Source organism: Leuciscus leuciscus, assembly GCF_965113295.1.
Source record: "Leuciscus leuciscus genome assembly, chromosome: 4".
In the NCBI taxonomy this organism is placed as follows: Eukaryota; Metazoa; Chordata; class Actinopteri; order Cypriniformes; family Leuciscidae; genus Leuciscus; species Leuciscus leuciscus.
In genome coordinates, this window is record NC_138728.1 from 34,513,738 (window position 1) to 34,536,086 (window position 22,349).

Below are 22,349 nucleotides of genomic sequence, written 5' to 3' on the forward strand. Positions count from 1 at the left end.
GATATCCTAACGTTTAGACACTGTCGCAAGGGGAATGCCACAGTGTGTCTACGTAGAGTAGTTTCTGTCGTCGTCAAAGTTGTTACCGTTCAGATTTGGTGGTATTCCACTCCTGACAATATATATGTTCCCCATTCAGTTCACAAGCTGCTGAGGCAGACAAAAAGGCATGGTTCTCTGGCCCACAGGGCAGAATATGCCCAATAAAATAATGGCCATGGATGAATTTGGCTAACTATCCTTGAATGGGTTATTGTTGTGGCACTCCTGTTCAGCGCATAACTTGGGGAGATCAAACGTGTTGATATCTGGTGACCATTATTCTGTGACCATTAATATTCACCTTATTTATGTTGATTTTTAAGAATCATAATCATCTGTTGTTTAATGACCTCTTGAGATCGTAACACTTCAGTCATTAGGGCTGAAAAATACAGAGAATAGAATAGAATAGAATGAGGCATTTATATAGCGCTTTCATATGTACTACTGTACACCCAAAGCGCTTTACAATCATATCAGGGGATCTCTCCTCAACCACCACCAGTGTGCAGCATCCACTTGGATGATGCGACGGCAGCCACAGTACAACGGCGCCAGTGCGCTCACCACACACCAGATATAGGTGGAGAGAGGAGAGAGAGTGATAGAGCCAATTCAATGTAAGGGGATTATTAGGAGGCCATGATTGGTAAGGGCCAATGGGTGGAATGTGGCCAGGACACCGGGGTTACACCCCTACTCTTTACGAGAAATGCCATGGGATTTTTAATGACCACAGAGAGTCAGGACCTCGGTTTTACGTCTCATCCGAAGGACGGAGTCTTGACGGACAGAGATAATAAATGAGCATTAAATCAAGTTGCAGCGCCATGTAGTGTCTGGTATTGGACAACCACAAAAAAAATAAAAAAATAAAAAAACATTTAGTTTTATAAAAAACGTTTTTTTAAATTGTAAATTCTGTAGTTCCTGATTAATTAACTCACCCTCAAGTTGTTTTTGACAGTTTTTTTCATTTTGTGATTTACTTTGGTAGAAAGATTACTTAATAGTCCAAATACTTGATACAAAAAATCCAAACATACTCAGATGTTTTGTCTATTTTCAGTTTCATATTAAATAAACATAACCATATCCCACCTAAATAGCAGCAAAACTGTTTTGCAATACGACATAAACACAAAAAGTACATTGTACCTAACATTTTTTAACATTATTATAATGTTATAGTTAAACCATACCTAATATAAAGTGGAACCTTGTTTTGTAATATAGTACTAAAACTATTATATAAAACAAGACGTTTGAAGTATAATACAAACTATTAAAATTTATACAAATATATTTTTGAGAGTGTGGAGAGATTTAGCAGAGTTTAGCATCAACCCTCAAACATCAGCTTTTTTATGGCTTATGGTTATCATTTGTATCATCCACCATCAGTTTGGCTTTAAAATTGAAAAAGTGACCCAAATAATGTCAATAATTGTTGAAAGATTATGAAGATATTATGAATATGAATCTTCTATCAATGCTTGGACAATCATCATTTCTAGAAATGTAATACATATATTCAGGTATTTTTAGACTCAAATGAATTGTATTTGTTCCCTTTTTTCTAAACGAGAAAGTATGAACTCTGCTTTATAAACTCTTACTCTTTTTTTTTATTTTTTTTATCACATTTGTCACTATTTGGATTTTAATCTAATTCATATCTGGTATAAAATGGTTTCTTCACCCACACATTAAAGATTTTTCTTTCAGACTAAATCTGATTTTCAGCACATCATTGAACAACATACATGCTTTTCGACAAAGCATTCAACTCAAAAAAATATATACAAATAATAAAAGAGATGACAGAAATTCTATGTAAATTTCTATGCAATTTTAGACAACAGGACTTTTATTTTGGTGTGGTCATATGACGTCATAAGTCTGCGCCTCTTCCTGCATGTGTTGTGATTCGACTGAAGAAAGGTTTGTGTTTTAAGCATGAAACATGAAAATTTGAGTGAACTGTTTCTATCGGTTTAAAGTTTTACAAGCTATGCACAGTAACAGAATGAGAACGCGAGAAAAGTGCGTCTCATTTCGCTGCCTATTATCATGAATCAGTAAACATTGGCGAGGAGCGATGAGAGAAACGGAGCTGTTCAAAACTTCGAGTCAATTGAACCAAATGATTCGCAAAATGATTCATTGATTCGAAGCGCGGGAATCACCCACACCGTGACGAAACGTGCTGTTCAAAACAGTGTAGAAGTAAGTGAACAACAAACACAAACGTGTCATGGCTAATCGATTAAATGTGATTACAAGTCATTACTAAACCACATATAAGTCATAAATACATAAATATTAAGTATCTAATTGAACTGTTTTTTGTTAATTTGAAGCACTACTTTTGAGTGTGTTTAGTCTAATCAAGTGATTTAAATACATTAACTGTCACTCTGACTGACTCTCTTACAAGTGCCCTGAACTACTGAACTAGAGCTGATTGAGACACAGAGAGATTTAGTGTGGATTTATTTTTCTTTCTGTTAATTATTCTCACCTTAAACAGGACAAACGCACAGAAAAACTCCTGGTGAAGCGACTGAGATCCACGTGACACTATTATAAAGATGGAGTTTATTAAAGAGGAGAGTGAAGACGTTAAGATTGAAGAAACATTCAGAGTGAAACATGAAGACGTGAAGATTGAAGAAACATTCAGAGTGAAACATGAAGACGTGAAGATTGAAGAAACATTTAGTGTGAAACATGAAGACGTGAAGATTGAAGAAACATTCAGTGTGAAACATGAAGATACCGAGGAACAAACAGGTTGGTTTAATTCTCACAGCAGAACTGTCATTTGATCCTTATTAAAATTACCGTTTTATTTGCTATTCAAAGCTCTTTAAATGAAGAACAAATGCAGACAGCAGCAGTGACTTTTAAATGTTTCTAAATTACTTTTAAAGTGACGTTTAAAAGTCACAATCTTTAAAAATAGTGACTTTTAGATGTTATTTATTGCTTGATTCACTGTCTAAATATTTTTTTTCAACAATCTGAATTTTTATTTCAACTTAGACCTAATGAAGCTGAAAGAGGAGAGTAAAGTTCTGAATAAATGGGAAGAAAAAGAACAATCTGAGAAACATCATGATTTCAAAACAGGAGAAAACTCTTTTAGTTGCCCACGGACTGAAAACACTTCCTTACGAGAAAGAGCTAGAAGTTCTCTCCCATTCTTTCAGTGTCCAGAGAGTTTCACTGGACATGCAAACCTTACAGTCATGAGAGTTCACACTGGAGAGAGGCCTTTCATCTGCCAACAGTGTGAAATAGGTTTCACCCATAAAGGAAACCTTATAAGGCACATGAAAATTCACACGGGAGAAAAGCCGTACACCTGCAAACTGTGTGGAAAGAGTTTCACCAGAAACGGAATCTTGAAAAATCACATGAGTGTTCACACCGGAGAGAAGCCTTACGTATGCCATCATTGTGGAAAATGTTTCAACCATAAGGGAAACTTCAGTAACCACAAGAGAACACACTTTGGAGAGAAGCCTGACACGTGTCCTCAGTGTGGAAAGAGTTTTGATCAACATGTAAGCCTTAAAGGGGACTTGTTGTGCAAAATTCACCTTTAAATTGTATTTGAAAATTTGTATGAGTCTGCAGTGTGTACACAACCACTTTGTAAAAGTAAAAATCCACCCACTCCTTTTTTTATGCTTCCCAAAAATCAGGAACAGTGCCTCAAATCAAGCCGTTCTGGAACGCTGTCTTCTGTGATGATGCAAAAAATTTCATGCTGTGATGCTGTAAAGCCCCGTCCATGTCCAGTGGTGTTAAGTAATGAAGTATTAAATATGTTAAGTAAATAAAGAATTATATTAAATATTTTGTTACTGTACTTGAGTTGCATTTTTTCCAGTCTTTTAATTAGTTAATTTTGACTTTGCTATTTTTAAGTATAATAAATGCTTTTTACTCTGGAACATCTTGTCACCCTGATTTTTCAATGGTTTTGTTATTTGTAAAAAGAAAGAATAGAGAAGCAGCGTGTGAGTGCATTGCAGTGTTGCCAAGTCAAGTCAAGTCAAGTTTATTTGTATAGCGCTTTTCACAATACAGATTGTATCAAAGCAGCTTCACAGTATTAAATTAAAATAATACAACAAAGTTTGTTTCAAGAGGAATTTATTGATTGATCAAATTAAATTAAATATCCCCAAAATATCCCCAACTGAGCAAGCCAAAGGCAACAGTGGCAAGGAATCGAAAAACTCCATCAAGTGACCTAATTGTGTCCTAAAACTCCATCAGGTGACCTAATGGAGAAAAAAAAAACCTTGGGAGAACCCAGGCTCAGTCGGGGGCCAGTTCTCCTCTGGCATTTATGAGCTAGAGGCCGGATTGTAGTTTGAACTGTAGGATTATATGAATGCCTGGCTGAAGAGATGCGACTTTAATCTAGTTTTAAACTGGGAGAGCGAGTCTGAGCAACGAACAGTATCAGGAAGACTATTCCAGAGTTTTGGAGCCAAATGTGAAAATGCTCTCCCTCCTTTGGTGGTTCTGGATATCCTAGGTATGACCAAAAGCCTTGAATTTAGTGATCTTAAAGAGCGCGATGGATTATAGGGCGATAGAAGATCCGTTAAATAGACTGGAGCTAAGCCGTTTAGGGCTTTATAAGTCAGTAGCAATACCTTATATACCATGTCCTCTTATTATAAGCCTTTCATAGTTTCTACTGAAGGGGGTGGATTTTGGAATAAACTGCTGCTTCAGTGTAACTGTCTATAACTGTCACAAATCTATATGTATACTGTCACAATCATTACTCACCAGTCCTGTCACCACTGCACTACATTTCCCATGATCCTTCCTGGCTTCCACCTGCACACACTCATCAATCATTCACACCTGCCATCATTCACCTTCATCAGCTCCACTCCACTTAAGCCTCCTTCACACACTCATCAGGGTCTGGTCTCGTTGTCCAACACTGAGGCTACGTTTACACGTGGATGGCTATTTTCATAAGCGGACATTTCACCCCTCTTCGGCTTCAAAAATAACATCGTGCACACGAACCCATGTATATGCTGTCAAGAGCATGCCAAACTTGTAGGTGGCAGTGTAACGAGAAGCTCAAGCCCACGTTAGCCAATCAGAATCCCGAAAAGAGTCACATTCTGTGACGTCGCTGCCTAAGGCCACATTTACACATAGCCGGGTATTTAGAGAAACGAATATTTCTCCCCCTCCGTTTTCAAAAATAACATCGTGCACACAATATCGTTTTCAAAAAAAGTTGTCGTTTACATCAACCCGCATAAATACAAAGGGGCGGCAGTGTAAGGAGAAGGATAAAGCCATGCAAGCCAATCAGAATCCTCAAAATCGACAACGACGAATAGCACGAGCGACTTCCTGTTCCTTTCAAAACAATAGACATGGCGCGAGGTTCGTTCGTGTGGACAGACAGCGAAGCAAATGCAAACAGACCAAAAGCGTTTTCACAAAAGTAAAAATTAGTACCACTTTAACAGCATCCATGATCAAATAGTAGCCAAACAAACTCATAGACAGTATGGAACAAACTCTAAACATAGGGCGCTCACATGACGTAAGCATTTTCTGGCGCATAATGTGACGTTTGAGAACCTAAAACCCCGTTTCTCCCAGTTGACACGGCAACACATAACCGGCGTTTTCAGAAATCTCCACTTTGGCCGGAGTTTTTAGAAATAATCGTTTTCTGGGATAAAAACGGCGTTTTCGTGTAAATGACAGGCCAAAACGCAGGGAAATATCTGCGTTTTCCCATCGTGTAAACGGGGCCTTAAACTCAGTTTTTCTCAGTTTACATGCAAACAAAGTTTTCCAAAATCTCCACTCTGGCAGGAGTTTTTAGAAAGAATCGTTTTCAGAGGCGAATTCTCCGTTTGCGTGTAAACGAAGGGCACAAACGAAGGGAAATGTCTCCGTTTTTCAAAATAGCCATGTACGTGTAAACGGGGCATGAAATCATACCCGACTACCTGTGCATCGTACTGTCTCATCCTTTGTCTTCTTCAGTCTTCTGTGTCATTGTCTGCCAGTCCTCCGGCCACTTCTCCCCACCACCTACAAAAGATAAGACTTTCATTCAAATGCCAGTATCACCAGAACTAGCGGCAATCCAGAGACTCACCTGCTGAAAACCTGTTTGTCATTAAATAAACTCCATTCAGATTATGTGTAATTGTGTGTTGTGTGTAATTATTTTTAGAGCCAAAATGTTCAAAAGGAAGATGAGGATACAGCCTGTTGATGATGCAAGGCCATAAATTCTGTCTTTGAGGGACAAGCCAAGGTTTATGGAATGATTTATTGATAGTAACAAAGGTCTGGGACAGTATATTACACTTGCATTTCTCAGAACTATTCATTTAAATACACTTACATAATTAAATATTTTGGCTATAAAAAGTGCCGCTCTAAGTGCCTAGGGCTGCAGCACAGTCAGGGCGGCGAGAGAGATAATCTTTTATTTATTTATTTATTTATTTAATATTTGTTTGGAATTATCACACTAATATCAACAACAACAACAACATTTCACGCCATTAGCTATTCTACATTTAAATTAACATTAGATTTAGAATAAAAATTCCCGCCCGGCCGTGCCCTGCCCCCACGGCATCAATCAGTCTACGTGGAAAATACTTAATGTATATCCAAAAATGTCAAAACGAATAAAACTACCCGGACATGAATAGACCATGGCTTTTAAAAGAGTAAGCAGTGTCAGTTTTCAGTGTTTCTGAAGTACGCTCACTGGTAAGTTGATGAAATTACTGTATTTTTAACTTTTAAACACAGCCAACCTCTCATGAATCTAGTCAGTAGTTGCATTTTATGTAGCCAGTTTTAGTTAATGTTTATTAGAAGACAATAGGTTAATTGCAGCTATAGCTTACATGACCAACACTTCACTAACGTTAGCTACCGTAACCTGATGTCAGTTGGGCTACATTTAACTCAAATTTTCTTCAAGTTCGTTGACATGCAACGTTTATCTTAGGTATTCAATTTGTTGTTAAAGTTAGCAACACTTAGTTGCGACCGTAACAGTACATCTGATTACAACGAACAGTTGCTAGCTTAACTAGATGTGGATGATCCCAGTAAAAAGAAAGCATAACTGCAGATAGATAATTACTTCTTTTTTTTTGTTTGTTAATTGAAGAGGCTGACATGTGAAACTATTGGAGACCAAAAAAACTGAATTTGTGTTTTTAATAGAATTTCAGCTGTTCAACATAACTCATGTTTATGGCTCCCTGTGACTAATAAGGGTGAGAAGTGATACTCTAGTGATTTATCTGAAAGAAGCACACGTACACTGCTGCTTTTGTGACACATTGAACTTCAATCTAGCAGTCGCTTGTGTGTAAAGGAATGTATACACCTGAAACCAGATTATCTCAAAATATATTTTTTGGATGACATTTAATTTTACATGATCTCAATTTTCTCTTTCTCTTTTAGGAGGTGATAGAGAAGTCTAAAGCAAGACTCATACCTAGAGAATGTAAGTCTCAAGTTCCAGCTGTTGAACAGGTGGAATTTAATTTGCAAAGCCATACATAATCACTGTATGTGTGTGTTGTTGTTTTGTTTGTTCTCAACAGGATGGATTATCAGTGGAGAGTGGAGCGATGACCAAGGCTGGGGTAGCTTGCCATTCCTGTAAGCAGAGGAGTGATGATGAAGCTGGTTAGTGGTGCTATTGGAATGGTGGAGTGCTGAAGCTGGTGGGGTGATGGTGAGGCTGTAAGTGTAATATAGAATATAATATTGTCTGAAATAACAAGAAAAGTGCCAGAAAGTGCAAAAATGGCAAAACAGACCCTCCATACCTATTGCTGCTGAAGCCACACTAGGTGGTGGGACATTTGTAGGGGCAAAGGTCAGACCAAGCTCCTCCATGGCAACGATCAAGGTGTTTGGTTGGGGCCTGCTTGTTGTCCGCCTAGATGTTTCTTGGCCTTGCTGATTCTTTTTTGCCTGGCTTTTGTTTCCGCGATTTTTTTTTTTTTTTACAGGCAAGTCATTAAGAACAAGTTCTTATTTACAATGGCGGCCTGACTAATTTTTTTCCCTTTGAGCACTAATCTGCCTTGCTGCAATTCTCAACCTCAGCCTGATGTATCATATTATTTATTTATTTTTGCAGATCATGGCATGAAGGAAGCCTGCTGTCCAAGAGCCTACTCTCTCTCTCTCTCTCTCTCTCTCTCTCCAGCATATCCATGGCATTTGGATCCATGAAGGAGGCATTGGTCCTGGTTCGGAACAGCTCCTCGATTTGCCGGACTACATCGAATGCCTCTTTTGACGGCGACAAAGTACACCTGGCTTGGATTCCTTCAGGACTGTCATCACTGTGCTTATTTGCACTTTGGCAATCATCACAAAATTTGGAAGAGAGCACTGGTCTTGGTTTTTGTGTGGTCAGGAGCAGCTCTGCACTCCATTAGCTCCTCCACTCTAAGGCCAGGACTGGGAAATGTCTGCTTTGTGTCCAGAAAGTCTGCCAAAAGTCTGTTGTCATCCTCCTGATAGCTTCCTGATTTCACTGTCGCAAGAAACTGCCCAATTGATACTGATCTCAGTGCCTGGTGAAGCTCTACTGGAGTCGGGACTGGATTCCTCTGTCCTATGCAGCTGAATAGGTTTTCAAGACAGTCTTGGGTAAACCTGCTGCTCAACACAAACATGTGTCTCTGGGCCAGCATGTCTTGTTGGATTAACAGAATTGTAGATGTTGCCATCACAATTCCTGTTTGTACAGGCTTCAGCCCACTGAAGAGTTGAATGGTGTCCTGGAGAAACTTAATGGCCTTCTGGTACTCCTCTATTTTGTGTGGGCTCAGTGCCATTACTGGGTGGCGAGAGGACATGATGTCAAACCAGTGGTCCACCTGCTCCAGAAACCATGCTGTTGTCCGGTAAGAGGGGGGTCTTTGTTCCTGCTCCACCATGTATTTCAGGCCTGAAATACATGGTGTCGCAAATTAGTAATACTATTACTATTACTAATACTAGTAATAGTACTTCATTAAATTCCACTTGGTGTTTGTTCCACTTCACAAGATTTACACATATAATACATGTGTGTAATATCATCCATCATGTGTGCGGCCTCTTCTTTCACTCACTAATCTTTAGTGGCTGGATTCGCCATTGTGTATCGGCTAGATACATGGCTGATAGCAGAGAATGTCTAATAAGGGATGTAAGCCAGCTGATGGCTAGCTGACAGCCTACGACCATTAATAGCTGAAAGCTAATAAGGGCTGATAGCCAGCTGATGGGTAACTGGTAATCAGCTACGTCACCGAACATCCAACGACCATTAATACTGTCTGTCTGTCTGTGTGTATATATATATATATATATATATGTGTGTGTGTGTGTTAGGGGTGTGCGATATGACGATTTTTGATCGTGGACGATTAAAATGTCTCCACGATCTGCTTTTGAAGAAATATCGTAGTATCGCGCATTCTATCAGTTGCTGTTCTGGCGCCTCTGTCCCAACATACTGAACAACGCGACGCATATTCACATAGAATGTTAACGCAGCGGAACGGGACACTACATTTCACAAAAGTTCATAATTTGCATGTGCTTTAATGCCTTGTAGGTTAAACATTTAATTCGCGTGCTGATGCGCTGTTCTAACGTGTGCGTTTCTCAGCGCATACATGCGAAGCTCACATGCACTAAAAGCCTGTCTACCAGCGCCTGGATACTGGTCTAAGTTATCTTTCGAGTCTTATTGTGCTAATACTGTCAAATACACACAAGGTTTACATAAACAAAGTCGGTGATGTCTAAAGTGAACGCAAACTTGAGAAAATTGAGAGAAAATCTGTTTGTCAAATGCGTGTATAAAAGACGCGTCGCGTGCAGCTCTTAAAGAGACAGTAGCAATAGTAAACACGCTGCCGCTTGTCCTTAAAGGGATAGTTCACCCCAAAATAAAAAGGATCTCATTATTTACGCACTATAATGTTGTTCCAAGCCTGTATTGATTTCCTTCTAATATTTTCTAATATTTTTCTAATATTAATATTTTGAAGAATGTGGCTATACAAACAGTAGCTGGTCCCCATTGACTTCCATAGGAGAAAAATATACTATGGAAGTCACATTCTTCCAAATAACTTTTATTTTCAACAGAAGAAAGAAACTTATTCGAGTTTAAAACAACTTGAGTGAGTAAATTATGACAATTTGAATTTTTAGGAGAACTATCCCTTTATTGTTAATAAAACAACAAAATGCAAAGAGAAAATCACTCACTGCTCTTGACTGATAACTTTAATAGTAGCTTTAATAAGTATCAATTTATAATTTATACAGTGAAGTCTATGTTTTGTTTTATTTTCATATTTGTTCATTTAATTACTTTCTTCAATGCTACTGTTAAATACACCTACTGTAGCTGAAAACAAAGCACTCTTTATTTAATTTGTATATTAAGTTGTGTGTGTAATGTGTATCTTTGATCTTAATATTTAATTACAAAGAAAATAATGACAAATATTTTTTATCTTCGCCCCTGTCTGCCATTCTTTTTTATTTTATATTTTGTTACCTATAAGGCTTTGTTTTTAAAATATGGACATTAGTTTGGCTGTAATGCTCAGTCACAAAATAGTAAAACCAACATAAAAAAGAATCGTGATAAAATCGTTAATCGTGATTTTCCTGAAAAAAATCGTGATATGATATTTTTACCATATCGCCCACCCCTAGTGTGTGTGTGTATTTTCGGCGTGGTCTTTTAAAACAACAAAACAAAAACTCTTCTAGCACGTGTATTTACCTGTGTCAGCTGTGTTGTCGATGCCTCGAGAGAAAAGAAAGTACAGAGCGCGAAAGCACCAAAGTGACTGAAGGATTGCCGTAAAGCAGTATCTCTGGTCGTACGATGTGTATGACGTCATTGACATTTTAAAAGACTTTTTAAAGCAAACAAGTGACTCTAAAAAATCTAACACCCAGCAATGTGTAATTTCTTTGCATCTTCTTTCGAATACAACATTCAAATTACTAGACAAAAAATTATATCCTGAGAAAAGTGGATTTTGAGGGGTATAGCTCCATAGACCTCCATTCATTCTGCACTCGCCCTGTGAGCACCCTTAATTTGGAACCAGAGTGGAACTGCAACCAGTTCAGAAGCCGGAAGTTTACTGAGAGTGGAACTTCTCCCCTTATTAGACATTCTCTGGCGTGGCACATAACAGTCATGATTGGTACATAACATGACATCAATTGGATCGACATGGATAACATTAGCCAGCCTGAACGGGCTTCTGATATGTTATAGGCGAGGCTTGATTCTGTATGAAAAGGTTGGTTCCAGAATTTGTCTATGGCTTGAGACTCAATATGCAGGAGATGTCTGACTTTGGGAAGAACCTCGTTCTCATCTGAAAAATAAGTTTAAATTAAAAAAGTTTGGAAAGGATCAAGGGAACAAAGAAAAGTGTGTGTCATCACGCGCTAGCAACATGCGCAGCACGCAGGTGGCAGGTAAACAGTTTCCAATTCAAACAAGCTAACGTGCACGGATATATATAAGTATATATATATATATATAATTATAAGTAGTATAATTACTGGACATGTAAAGATTTAAACGACCTATGATCAAGTTGTAAATGTAGACAGTTTCCTGTCAGCTGTTAATTTGTTCTTGTAGCTCAGAGCCCTGTTTCTCTGTCTAATTTAAGCTCCCATCCTGCACATCACAAATTTCTTGATGGAGATAGATTCTACAAGGCTGGCAATGTTCAGGATGGGTGCTGAGGAGGCTATTGAAAGCTCCCAAATTCTCTAGAGTCATCTCCAAATTGTTGGTGATGTTGGAGTGAGGCCAGAAGTTGTTGATGTTTCTTGCGAACTCCCCCTCCAACAGCTGGATGCACTCAAAAAAACTCCTCTGATGGCCAACAGTCAAGTAAGAGAAATACAATGTTACATTGCATATGATAATGTGTCGTGTGACTTACAACTATAGATGTGTGTCTTTGTGCTGTTTTGTGGGTCATGGTGTAGTACAGATAACCTTGTCTTCCACAATGTCTGACACCAACATCCATTGGTTCTGCTGTGGGTGAAAGAGGCAGGGCCAATGAGGTGGTCGGAGGCATCAGCAGACCTGTGGTTGCTGAGGTCGAGGGAGTCGCCCCATCGGATGAGGTAGTCAGAAGTGTGACTCCATCATCCACCTCACAACTGGATGTGACTGAAGAGAGGGCAGGCAGAATGTTGGACACACTCAGTCCCCTGAGAGCAGCGGTGAACTCCCGTGCACTGGGGTTATATTTGTGCCCACCTTTTCCCTAGACCAAGGAGAAGAGATTCTACCCAAAAATTAAAGGGGGAGAAAGTAAGCTGTTTATGATTTGATTAGGTTAGCGATTTCCAATGCAACAGTTCACAGGGAGTAGGGAAAGTCCCTCGGAGGGCTTCCAGGAAAAACTACTGTACCAATACATGTTTTTGTTTTGTTTTTGTTTGTCTGTTGTAGTCTGTTGCATTTACCTCAATGCAATCTTGATTCAGTTTTGAGGTGCACAAATACTTCATGCCAGCATCTGTGCACCTCTTCTGGATCATCAAGATGCTCTTGATTGTGAGCCGCATTCCGTTCTGGCATGCTGGTGGTTTACGCCCAGATCTGAGAGAGGGGTATAATTTAACAAACGGTGCGGTGAAGGTGTGTTCAGTGTAAATATTGTTGTATAATATCAAGAAATTGCAATTACCTGCCTCCTTATTTATTATAGATGCCTTTTTGTTACACATATTTAGCCAATGTATTGGATATAATGCGTTGCATTCAATGTTGTTATTTAATTTGTTTGTAAAAGATGGCTTATATTGTTTTGGCATAGATGTACAGTAAATGGTTATGTGTGTATATGTGACTGTGCTAACCCATGTTGAGAGGAGCAGAAAAGTGTGATTATGTGTGTGCGCTAGAGGACTCCTACAACTTTAAATGAACTCAGCCATTGTAGTTGAGTTTACTGGAGTTCAAGGACATGAAGAGGTGGACCGCTTGCATCTGCCTGGAGAAGGATCTGGGAAACTTTTGAGGAGTGTCAACCTAACGCTTGTTGTAAACAAGGAGTATAAAAGACTGATGAACTGACTGCCTCTTGGGATACTGATACGCCAGTGCCCCCGATGCCTAGAAGCCCAGAGCTGAGGACAAGAAACCCCAAGCAGAAGATAAGAAGCCCAGAGCTTACTACACCTTTGTTTCAAAACATGACTATTGTATTTTATACTTAAACGATGAAGTTCTATTTGCCTATATATTTTTGTTTATTATAAAAAGAAAAGTAACCAATTAAAAGAAATTTAATTGATTACAAAATCTGCCTTCTGAGATTTATGATGCTGGAAGACTTTTAATGAGAACATACCACAGAGGAGTCTTCTGACCAAATTGTAAGTACCTTTTGAATGCTTACGGTTTAGGTCAGATTTGACTTTCTTTACCTTACCTGAGAATAATAAATAAATAGGTAAAAGGTGTTAAGAGTAAAGTACACACCGTAAAACAATATACAGACGGGGAATGAGCTGATTAGTTGAGGCGTGGCCTTGCTCCCGAACCTCAGTTAACTACTTACCTATTTCTCATCTTGTGAAAAATCGAACCTGTGGGCCCTTGGGTCTTTCCTGGGTAGTTAATCCTGGGTGGCGTAGTCGTTCCTTTTGGAATCAGTATAATAGAGTACCAAATCTCTTTAACCCTTTATAACACCACCTCCTTTGCCATAAAAATATGAGGAAAAAGAAAATGACACAATGTCTTTTTATTCTCTTGTTTATTTATGTATGATTAAGAGATATAGATCAAGGATCAGTTACAAACTACACTTAAAAAGAGAATATTTAACATTCTAGATTTGAAACTTTATCACTTTTGAGTTACGTGATATTCATGGATCCTGTCTCAGTGCTGAAATTCTATACAAAGTTACATTTATAGACAGCTCAGACTTTTATACATTAATCTATTGCAAATTCCATACATACATTAGTCCTCATTATTACAGATTCATATGTCAAAGATACTTCATGATTTTCATCATAAATCATACGCTGAAGGTTCAGTATTAGTGGAATCACATTCTGCAAAGCTCCTGTTATCTTAAGGGAAACAGTAGGAAACCACTGAAAGTGTTGTAGGTATGCGAGTCATCATATATACTCGCACCAGACCTAAGTCTCACATAGACAACATCTCCAACCTCCAGGATCAACACAACTCCATTCGAGGAGTTTAACCGATCCTGAGCCTGAGCCTGAACATCATGTGCCATAACCACATGTTTTCCATTCTTAATAATGGCTGCATATGTTGGAGTTCCGCCAAAACTAAATATAGAGATTCTGAACATGTACGCTCCTTTCAGCGGGGCTGTGAAAATACCTAAATCAAATAACAAGAGATACAGAATCAGATGTTTCCTGTATGATTGTTTATTTACCAAGCACACACTGTAATAGTTTTAAAAGATGGCAGATCATTTAATTCTCTTATACACATTACACAACTGCAGAGAGGTCTGAATGGAGCAGAAGGGTTTTCATTACTATAAACTGAGTTTTATGACTCATTTCATTGATAATTACCTGTAATTGGGTTGTAGGCGTTCCCTATGTTTGTGAAGACATTCTTGTAGGTTAGTGTGATTTCAGTGGTAAAAGGACCAATATGACCACTGCCAGATTGCATCAGTGAAGCTGAAAAAGCTATTTCTCTGTCTGTTATTGAAAAACAATCAATATTGTGATATATTACTGTATTACACTGAGAATGTATACACTGAATTTAACATCATTCAAGCAGTTTCACCTCTATTTTCCTTTCTCAACTCCTCCACTTGACTCAGAGTAAGATTTGAGATTTCTGTGAAGAAAATAATAATTCTGTTAAATGTTAAATGAAATTCACACTGCTTATTGTAATACATAACACATTTTACACAGTATACTATTGCATTGGTGTTTTACTCTTGAGGATCATTGATAAAAGAGTGAATGTTTTGGTGAAGTACCATCATTTTTCCTGTTCATCTCTTCCCTCAGTTGCGTCTCTAAAGCTCTGATGTTTGCTTTCTGCTCTGTAACTGTGGCGGTCAGTTCTCTGTTGATGGTTTTCTGCTCTGTAACGGTGGCGGTCAGTTCTCTGATGTTCATTTTCTGCTCTGTAACGGTGGCGGTCAGTTCTCTGATGTTTGCTTTCTGCTCTGTAACGGTGGCGGTCAGTTCTCTGTTGATGGTTTTCTGCTCTGTAACTGTGGCGGTCAGTTCTCTGATGTTCATTTTCTGCTCTGTAACGGTGGCGGTCAGTTCTCTGATGTTTGCTTTCTGCTCTGTAACGGTGGCGGTCAGTTCTCTGTTGATGGTTTTCTGCTCTGAAACAGTGGCGGTCAGTTCTCTCAGCGCTGCATGGATGTCAGTGAAGAACAGATGGTAGTTTTGTTGGCTGTCAGTTGAAGCTTCATCTCTCAAAGTGTCTGTTTGAGGTGGATTCTGTCTTCCATCCTCAGATCTGAGCTGTTGACTGATCTCATTCTCATTGAGTCCTCCATCTACCTGATGCTGTACGACACACACAAAGGTTTCCAACAGCAGCAGTAAACATACTAAACCCTTCATTCTTCACTGATGTTTGTTTCCAGCTCTTGCTCTGTCATCCTCACAGCCTCTCATGTTCCTTTTATAGTGTCCTGATTTACTGTCTTTTGTACTTTATCTGCATTGCTTCAGATAAATAAGTAGTTCAAGTTAATTGTTAATCAAATCAAAGGGATGTTCCGGGTTCAGTAGATGTTTATCTACTCACAACATTTTGTGGCACTATGTTGATCACAACAGAAAATATATACAAAGTTCTGGCATGAAACTCTACATGTTGCAGGCTAATAGGTCCTTTTACTCACCTGTTCATAATCACATTATCTATAGGGCACAACTGATTGGTTCCTGCCGTATCAGTAGCCATTGAGCTCGCTGCTCAACCTTCAAATACTTGTATACATGTACGCTATATTGTACAACAGCAGCATGCTTACATTCTCACAGCAGCGTTTTGTATATGTACTGGCAGTAGCAAGTCCCGTACTTGCTCTGCCGCAGCAATAAAACCAGCAACAGCGTAGCAGATCTATTCCTCCAAGACCAAACATACAACATTGTCATACCCATTACCATGCTAATCACTTTGATTAATCTCTCTCTCTTTTCATTTTTTTAAATAAATATATATATATATATATATATATATATATATATATATATATATATTAGGGGTGTAACGGTTCACAAAATTCTCGGTTCGGTTCGATACGATACACTTGTGTCACAGTTCGGTACGGTTCGGTTCGGTACGTTTTCCATAGGCTACAGCAAAAATAAATAAATGCCAGAGAAATTTCCTTGAACTAATTTTTTATTTTTATTATTATTTTATTTAATGAAACTAACATCATAAAGTATGGTTTTTATTTTATTTTATTTTTTGCTTTTTTTACTGAGCAATAATGGAGCTATACTTGACTCTTCTTATGAGCATATAAAACAAAACAGCTCCTTGGACATATTGAATATTGAAATGTAATATTGTAGTAGTAGGCTAGTTATAAACAAAGGTTTATTTTAGTTCAGATTAACATTTGAGGGCAGCAATTGTATTCATAATGTCAAAATAAAACAGACGTAATGTTACTTGAAAGCATTATAGCCTACTATTCCTGCCAAACTTCCATACCTTGCAGTTAGTGTTACTACAGCAAATCCATTCCACGGTGAATGTTGCTTATCTGTGGACACCGGCCAGTTCATTCATGGCACGATGTTTCTTCCTGGTTTCCACGTCAGCGCTGTTTGATCCGTTAATAACAGAGAAATGTGCATGTTTCTCACTAGATCTCGCAGCGATGTTATTACTTCAGTGGCGAATTCAAAAAGCTTTTGAAATTCAAATGCTTTCTTTACTGGTCTGGATCTCTTAGCGCTGTGTGGTGTTGTTGCTTGATCAGGCTCGCGCATAGGGCTCGCGAGTCCCGCTTCACAGGTCAAAACTGATAAACGGTCCACACAAACACAATAAGAGTAGCTCAGTTTCGTTCCTTACATTGCATTTGCCAGATGATGTTGTGGTCGCGCCAGCCTCTATGAGCGTGCTTGCCACCCGCGACGCGCCTTCATTCGAAATAACGAAATTTTGGTCGGCAGAAAAAATGGTCCAACGAACCATTCGGTACGTAATGCGTACCGAAAACCGAACCGAAAGCCTCGTACCGAACGGTTCGATACGAATACGTGTATCGTTACACCCCTAATATATATATATATATAGAGAGAGAGAGAGAGAGAGAGAGAGAGAGAGAGAGATCAGAGGTCGGCATCCTTATAGCACACACAGGGAAAATCACAGAAACCTCCGGTCGCGTGAATAGATTGTCGGATCTCACAATTTAATAGTATTTATTGGACAGGCTTCATAAAGCATGCTGTGTGACTGTGAGGAATGATTACCTCAAAATTTACATCCATATGCAAGTTTGAGTGACTTTATTTAAATTAAATACTTTAGCTATTGTCACGTGCCAGTGATTATCCCGACCTCAGATATATTGCTAACCTCTGATATAGAAGGTCACATGACTCTCTGGTATCCATGTGCATATCCTACTACAGTTACCAGGTTTAGCAGCTTTATGCTATGACATAAAAAGAGGAAACATTGGATATCAATTTACACAGACAAAATTAGTAAGTGATGTTTACATATATAAGTGTCTATACTATTAAAAGAGTGTGTATTTTAATATTTACTGCTTGGCCCATTTATTGTGCCTGACAATATTTTTTAAACTAAAGAACAAGACAGTTATTTCTGTGTTGATTAATATCATGCCACAAATGTTGCTGATAGATTTCAACTTCAACAAAATCCTCCACATGCAACAACATCCTGTGTCAACAGATGTAAAACTGAATAAATGCACAAAACTCATCAACTTAAATTTAATGACATGTAACAAATAGGTTAAATGTAATTATTAACCTGATTTACACCTTTTCATGTAAAATGCCCTAGATGTTGGCAAAGTGGATGATAACGTTAATATTGGCTTGTTTTACAGTACAATAAAGTGAGCTGTGTTTTTACCTTTGTTAATTATTACTTAGTCATTGGTTCTAATGGTTTTGCATTATAAATTTGGCAGATGCTTTAATCCAAAGCATTTTATATTGCAATTCAATTTCAATTTATTTGTACATGCACATTGTTGTACAGCTTTACAGAACACAGAGAAGAAAATATAAAGAAGAGAAAATTGTTTGTTTGTTTTTTAAACACAAGCAGCCAAAGGGAAAGGTGCCAAGGAAAATCCTCAAGATATTTTATTTTACATATCCTAGTGAAAAATATGAATTAATGATATTATTAAGAAGAGGATCTATGACCTCTGGAAGCATTTCTTTCAATAGCTTAAGCCTGGTTCACACGGGACGATTTAAAAATTGTCGGCCGATTTTCCAAACCTGAGAGACCCCACACACGGCGATAAAAAATCACGGGTCTAACAGTTTTGGTCGTACAGTGTGTGGTGCGCAGCCACACGGCAAAATCAACACATCACACACGAACCGATTTGACTCCCGAGCATTCCCATGTCAGACGGGAAATCTCGCAAAATCCCTCGATCAAACGTAATTTAATACTGTGCTTACGAGGATACTTGACAAATTGAACATTTTGGCATACTTTTGTGTTTTTGTCCGTTCAAGCGTGAAAGAGAACTCAATGCGGCTGCACGCTGTCTGAAGCGGCATTCTGTGCGCATGAGTTCTGTGTGTGTGTGTGTGTGTGTGTGTGCATCACACAGAGAGGAGATTTACAGACAGCGCACCGCCAGTACAGATTTAAGTTCTATTTTGCGTTTTATCGCGCTTGAATTGTTTCTTAGCACTTGCATGAATGATAGCGTGATAAAATACTATAGTATAGAGCAGCCAATGGATGAAAGAAAAATCTACACGCCACAGTCCACAGGCTGCGTGCTCGTTTGTCGCGGGGGACACCACACATGAGGAGAAATCGGGCCAAAACAATCCAACATGTTGGATATCCCCGATTTGAGATCGGAGCGGTCCCGAAGTCCTTCCGAGCAGACGAGAGCAGTCTTAACACACCACACACGGCAGGAATATCTGATCAGATTATTTTACGATATCGGAGCATCCTTAAGATTGTCGGAAGGGGTGAATCGGGACTAAAATCGGCCTAATTATCCTGCCGTGTGAACCAGGCTTTAGTTGGTATAGAGTCTAACATACATGTTGTTGATTTAGATGATTTAACAAGCTTAGACATTTCTTTCTCTCCTATTGCAACGAATGAATGGAATTTTTCCTCAGGGAGACTACAATGCACTGCCTGATGTGATACTGTAGTAGACGGTTGCATAGTTATAATTTTCTCTCTAATATAGGGTGACCATACGTCATCTTTTTCCTGGACATGTACTAAAAAAATGCATCCGGCCGGGATTTCTAAATCGCCCAAAATGTCTGGGATTCGGCTTTTGCTTTCTACAGTCGCTGTTTTTGCATTGCTTTAGGTCCCGCCTTCTTGCACACCATTAGACAGTTGGTCATGTGCGTAACGCAAACATTGGTCAAACTGCATCTCAATCATTACCCTCAGCACCACAGCAACAACCAAGAGACAGAGCAGCACTTGCTTGTCAAAAGTGGCACATGGCTCCTTAATAGCGAGAAAAGAAGAAAAAAAGCCCAAATGTAAATTCACAGATGATTTACAGAGAAAATTCCTGTGTTTTCGTCTCGGTAGGGTTCTGTGTAAAGCAGAATGCATGACCTGCAAAGCTGGCACATACATGTCAGTGTCAAATAAAGGTACAATTGCGATCTAGAAAACCCACATAAGGAAAGTATACAAGAGAACATCAGGAAGACATCAGGTTTTTTATTGGTCATGAAAAGAAATTTTCTTTTTTATTATTTGAATTATATTTGAAACTAGACTTTTCAGTACTTCTGAAGATATTACTATAAATTACAGCATCACCTCCCCCTTTTCCTTTCAGACGAGGCTCACGTTTATAACAGTAGTCTTGCGGGGTGGACTCATTTAAAGTAATGTAATCCTCTGGTTTCAGCCAGGTTTCTGTCAAACACAACACGTCTAGGTTATAATCTGTAATCATATCATTAACCCTCTGGGGTCTAAGGTGTTTTTGGGGTCCATGAGATGTTCTGACATGCCCTGACATTTGTGCTTTTTTCAGTTGCTTATAAACATATTATTGGCAAAGGTATAATTACACTCTATTTAGCACAAACAGGGCTACCATAATATGTGAGCAACATGTATGTACATGTTTGTATATGTGAGAATAATGTTTATGCATGGTTATTGAAAAAAATAAAAATGAAAGTTTCTGAAATAAGGCCACAAAACACAAACTAAATATGTGTCCACAAGACTTTTGACTAATGGATGTTTTTGCCTAGAGTTTTTGCTTCAAAATGATCTGAAAATCATCCTCATAAAACAATACATAGATTTAAACTTTGTAAGACACGTTTTGTTTGGAAAGGCAATTATGTGTGGGGGCGTGAATGATCATGAATAATGCTCTGATTCACACCTGAGAAGACAGTGACCCGCATAATGAGCTGCATAATGAGCCTTTCATTCAGGTGTGTCACTAGGCTCGTTTCCATTACAGATTTGCGAAAAACTTTTGCGATTTTTTTTTTATAAATGTCGACAAAAATCTATTGCGAAATGACGGCATTTCCATTGACCGATGTTATGCGACTAAAACTTAATTTTTTCCTCTCGCGATAAAGTAAAATCATTCCAAAAACCATGGCAACGGACGTTGGTAGGTTTATGTACTATATCCCAGCCACTGCGGATTACATTAGCCATTATTATTAATCGAAGGAGATGTATGTGTTTTCCAAGCATTAATGGTAAGGAACGACCCTTATTATACTTGTGAGCGGTACATATGAGGTATTTCTGGGTGTTTCTCCCTCATTTAGGTTTAGAATCCATTATTCCTGTAATTCTTTTGTCTTATATGAATTTAATAAAGAACTCTGTCTCGTATTCTGTCCAAACACACCGAGTCAACTACGTCAGGTGACCTGTAAATGCGCAATAAATGTTTCCATTGCAGTTTTGCGAAATATTTCTTTTTCGAATTGCCTGAAAAACCACCTCGTGCGAGCTTAAAAACTTTTTTGCAATAAATGGGAGTTTTTGCGAAATTTACGTGTTTCCATTGGACGTATTTTCAATTCGCAATTTCAATTTGCACAATTTGAAGGGTAATGGAAACGTGGCTACTGAGAGTACCACAAGTAAAGAATGTGAGGACTTATTTTGTATGCATGCAAATTGTATAATATCCAAGGTAAACATTTCTAGTAACTATGCAGTTAATTCTCATACTGTATTTTCAGAAAGTTTTGGAATATATCCTCACCCCAAATGTGTCATTAATAAAAAACAATAATAAATAATTTAATGAGAAGGCTTATATTGACCTATTAAAATGTTGCTTACATCTACCTTGTAAATATATGTTTTGCTATTTTATTAAACAGTTTTCACATATAAATCAACAACAATTACAATTTTAACAATATTTCAAGTGTAATGTTTCTTTTTAAAAAGTATGCATTTTATCATGCATATTTCAAAGTTAAGGATTCATTAGTTTGAATATTGGAACAAACACTATAATAACATCTTAGTTGATAATTCAATATACCTACTTTAATTTTGACAAAACATCACTATATATTTAACATATGAGCAGAAATTGGCGAACAAAAGCTTATTTGATGTGACAGTAGTCTTTTTTTACAGTAAAAACTTTATAATCTATACAAAAAACTAATCAACAAAATCTTGCCTAAACATTCATATTTCGTCTGTTTTACTCATCTTAGTATAGCAATATAGTTTGGTAAAAGCTAAACTAGTAGATGTGTTCATGTAAAAATAACATGTTTACTAATGTAAGTGCAAGTGTGAATGAACGGCACAGATGTGCGCTGTTGTTTACTACAGCTGTAGTAAACATCTGTGCCGTTCATTCATTCACACACAGACACGCGATTCATATTTAAACAGTATTTTTGTGGTTTACAGACACTATTGCATATCGCGATTAGAACAAAGCACATAA

At 38.1% G+C, this 22,349-nt stretch overlaps 1 protein-coding gene and 1 long non-coding RNA gene across 2 annotated transcripts; one reads left to right on the forward strand and one right to left on the reverse strand.

The window, feature by feature from the left end:
* The first annotated feature begins 1,922 nt into the window (after positions 1-1,922).
* On the forward strand, positions 1,923-3,912 carry LOC309497466. The gene is made up of 3 exons (XR_014205533.1): positions 1,923-2,271; positions 2,576-2,838; positions 3,091-3,912. It is a non-coding gene; the product is annotated as an uncharacterized lncRNA (long non-coding RNA).
* A 9,917-nt stretch (positions 3,913-13,829) lies between these two features.
* On the reverse strand, positions 13,830-15,810 carry LOC309497395 (uncharacterized protein). Its single transcript, XM_082167660.1, has 4 exons — positions 15,162-15,810; positions 14,960-15,013; positions 14,737-14,868; positions 13,830-14,533 (listed from the first exon to the last, which is right to left on the reverse strand). Exons 1-4 carry the CDS (start codon positions 15,763-15,765, stop codon positions 14,247-14,249), a joined length of 1,077 nt encoding a protein of 358 aa, XP_082023786.1. The 5' UTR covers positions 15,766-15,810; the 3' UTR covers positions 13,830-14,246.
* Positions 15,811-22,349: the final 6,539 nt, after the last annotated feature.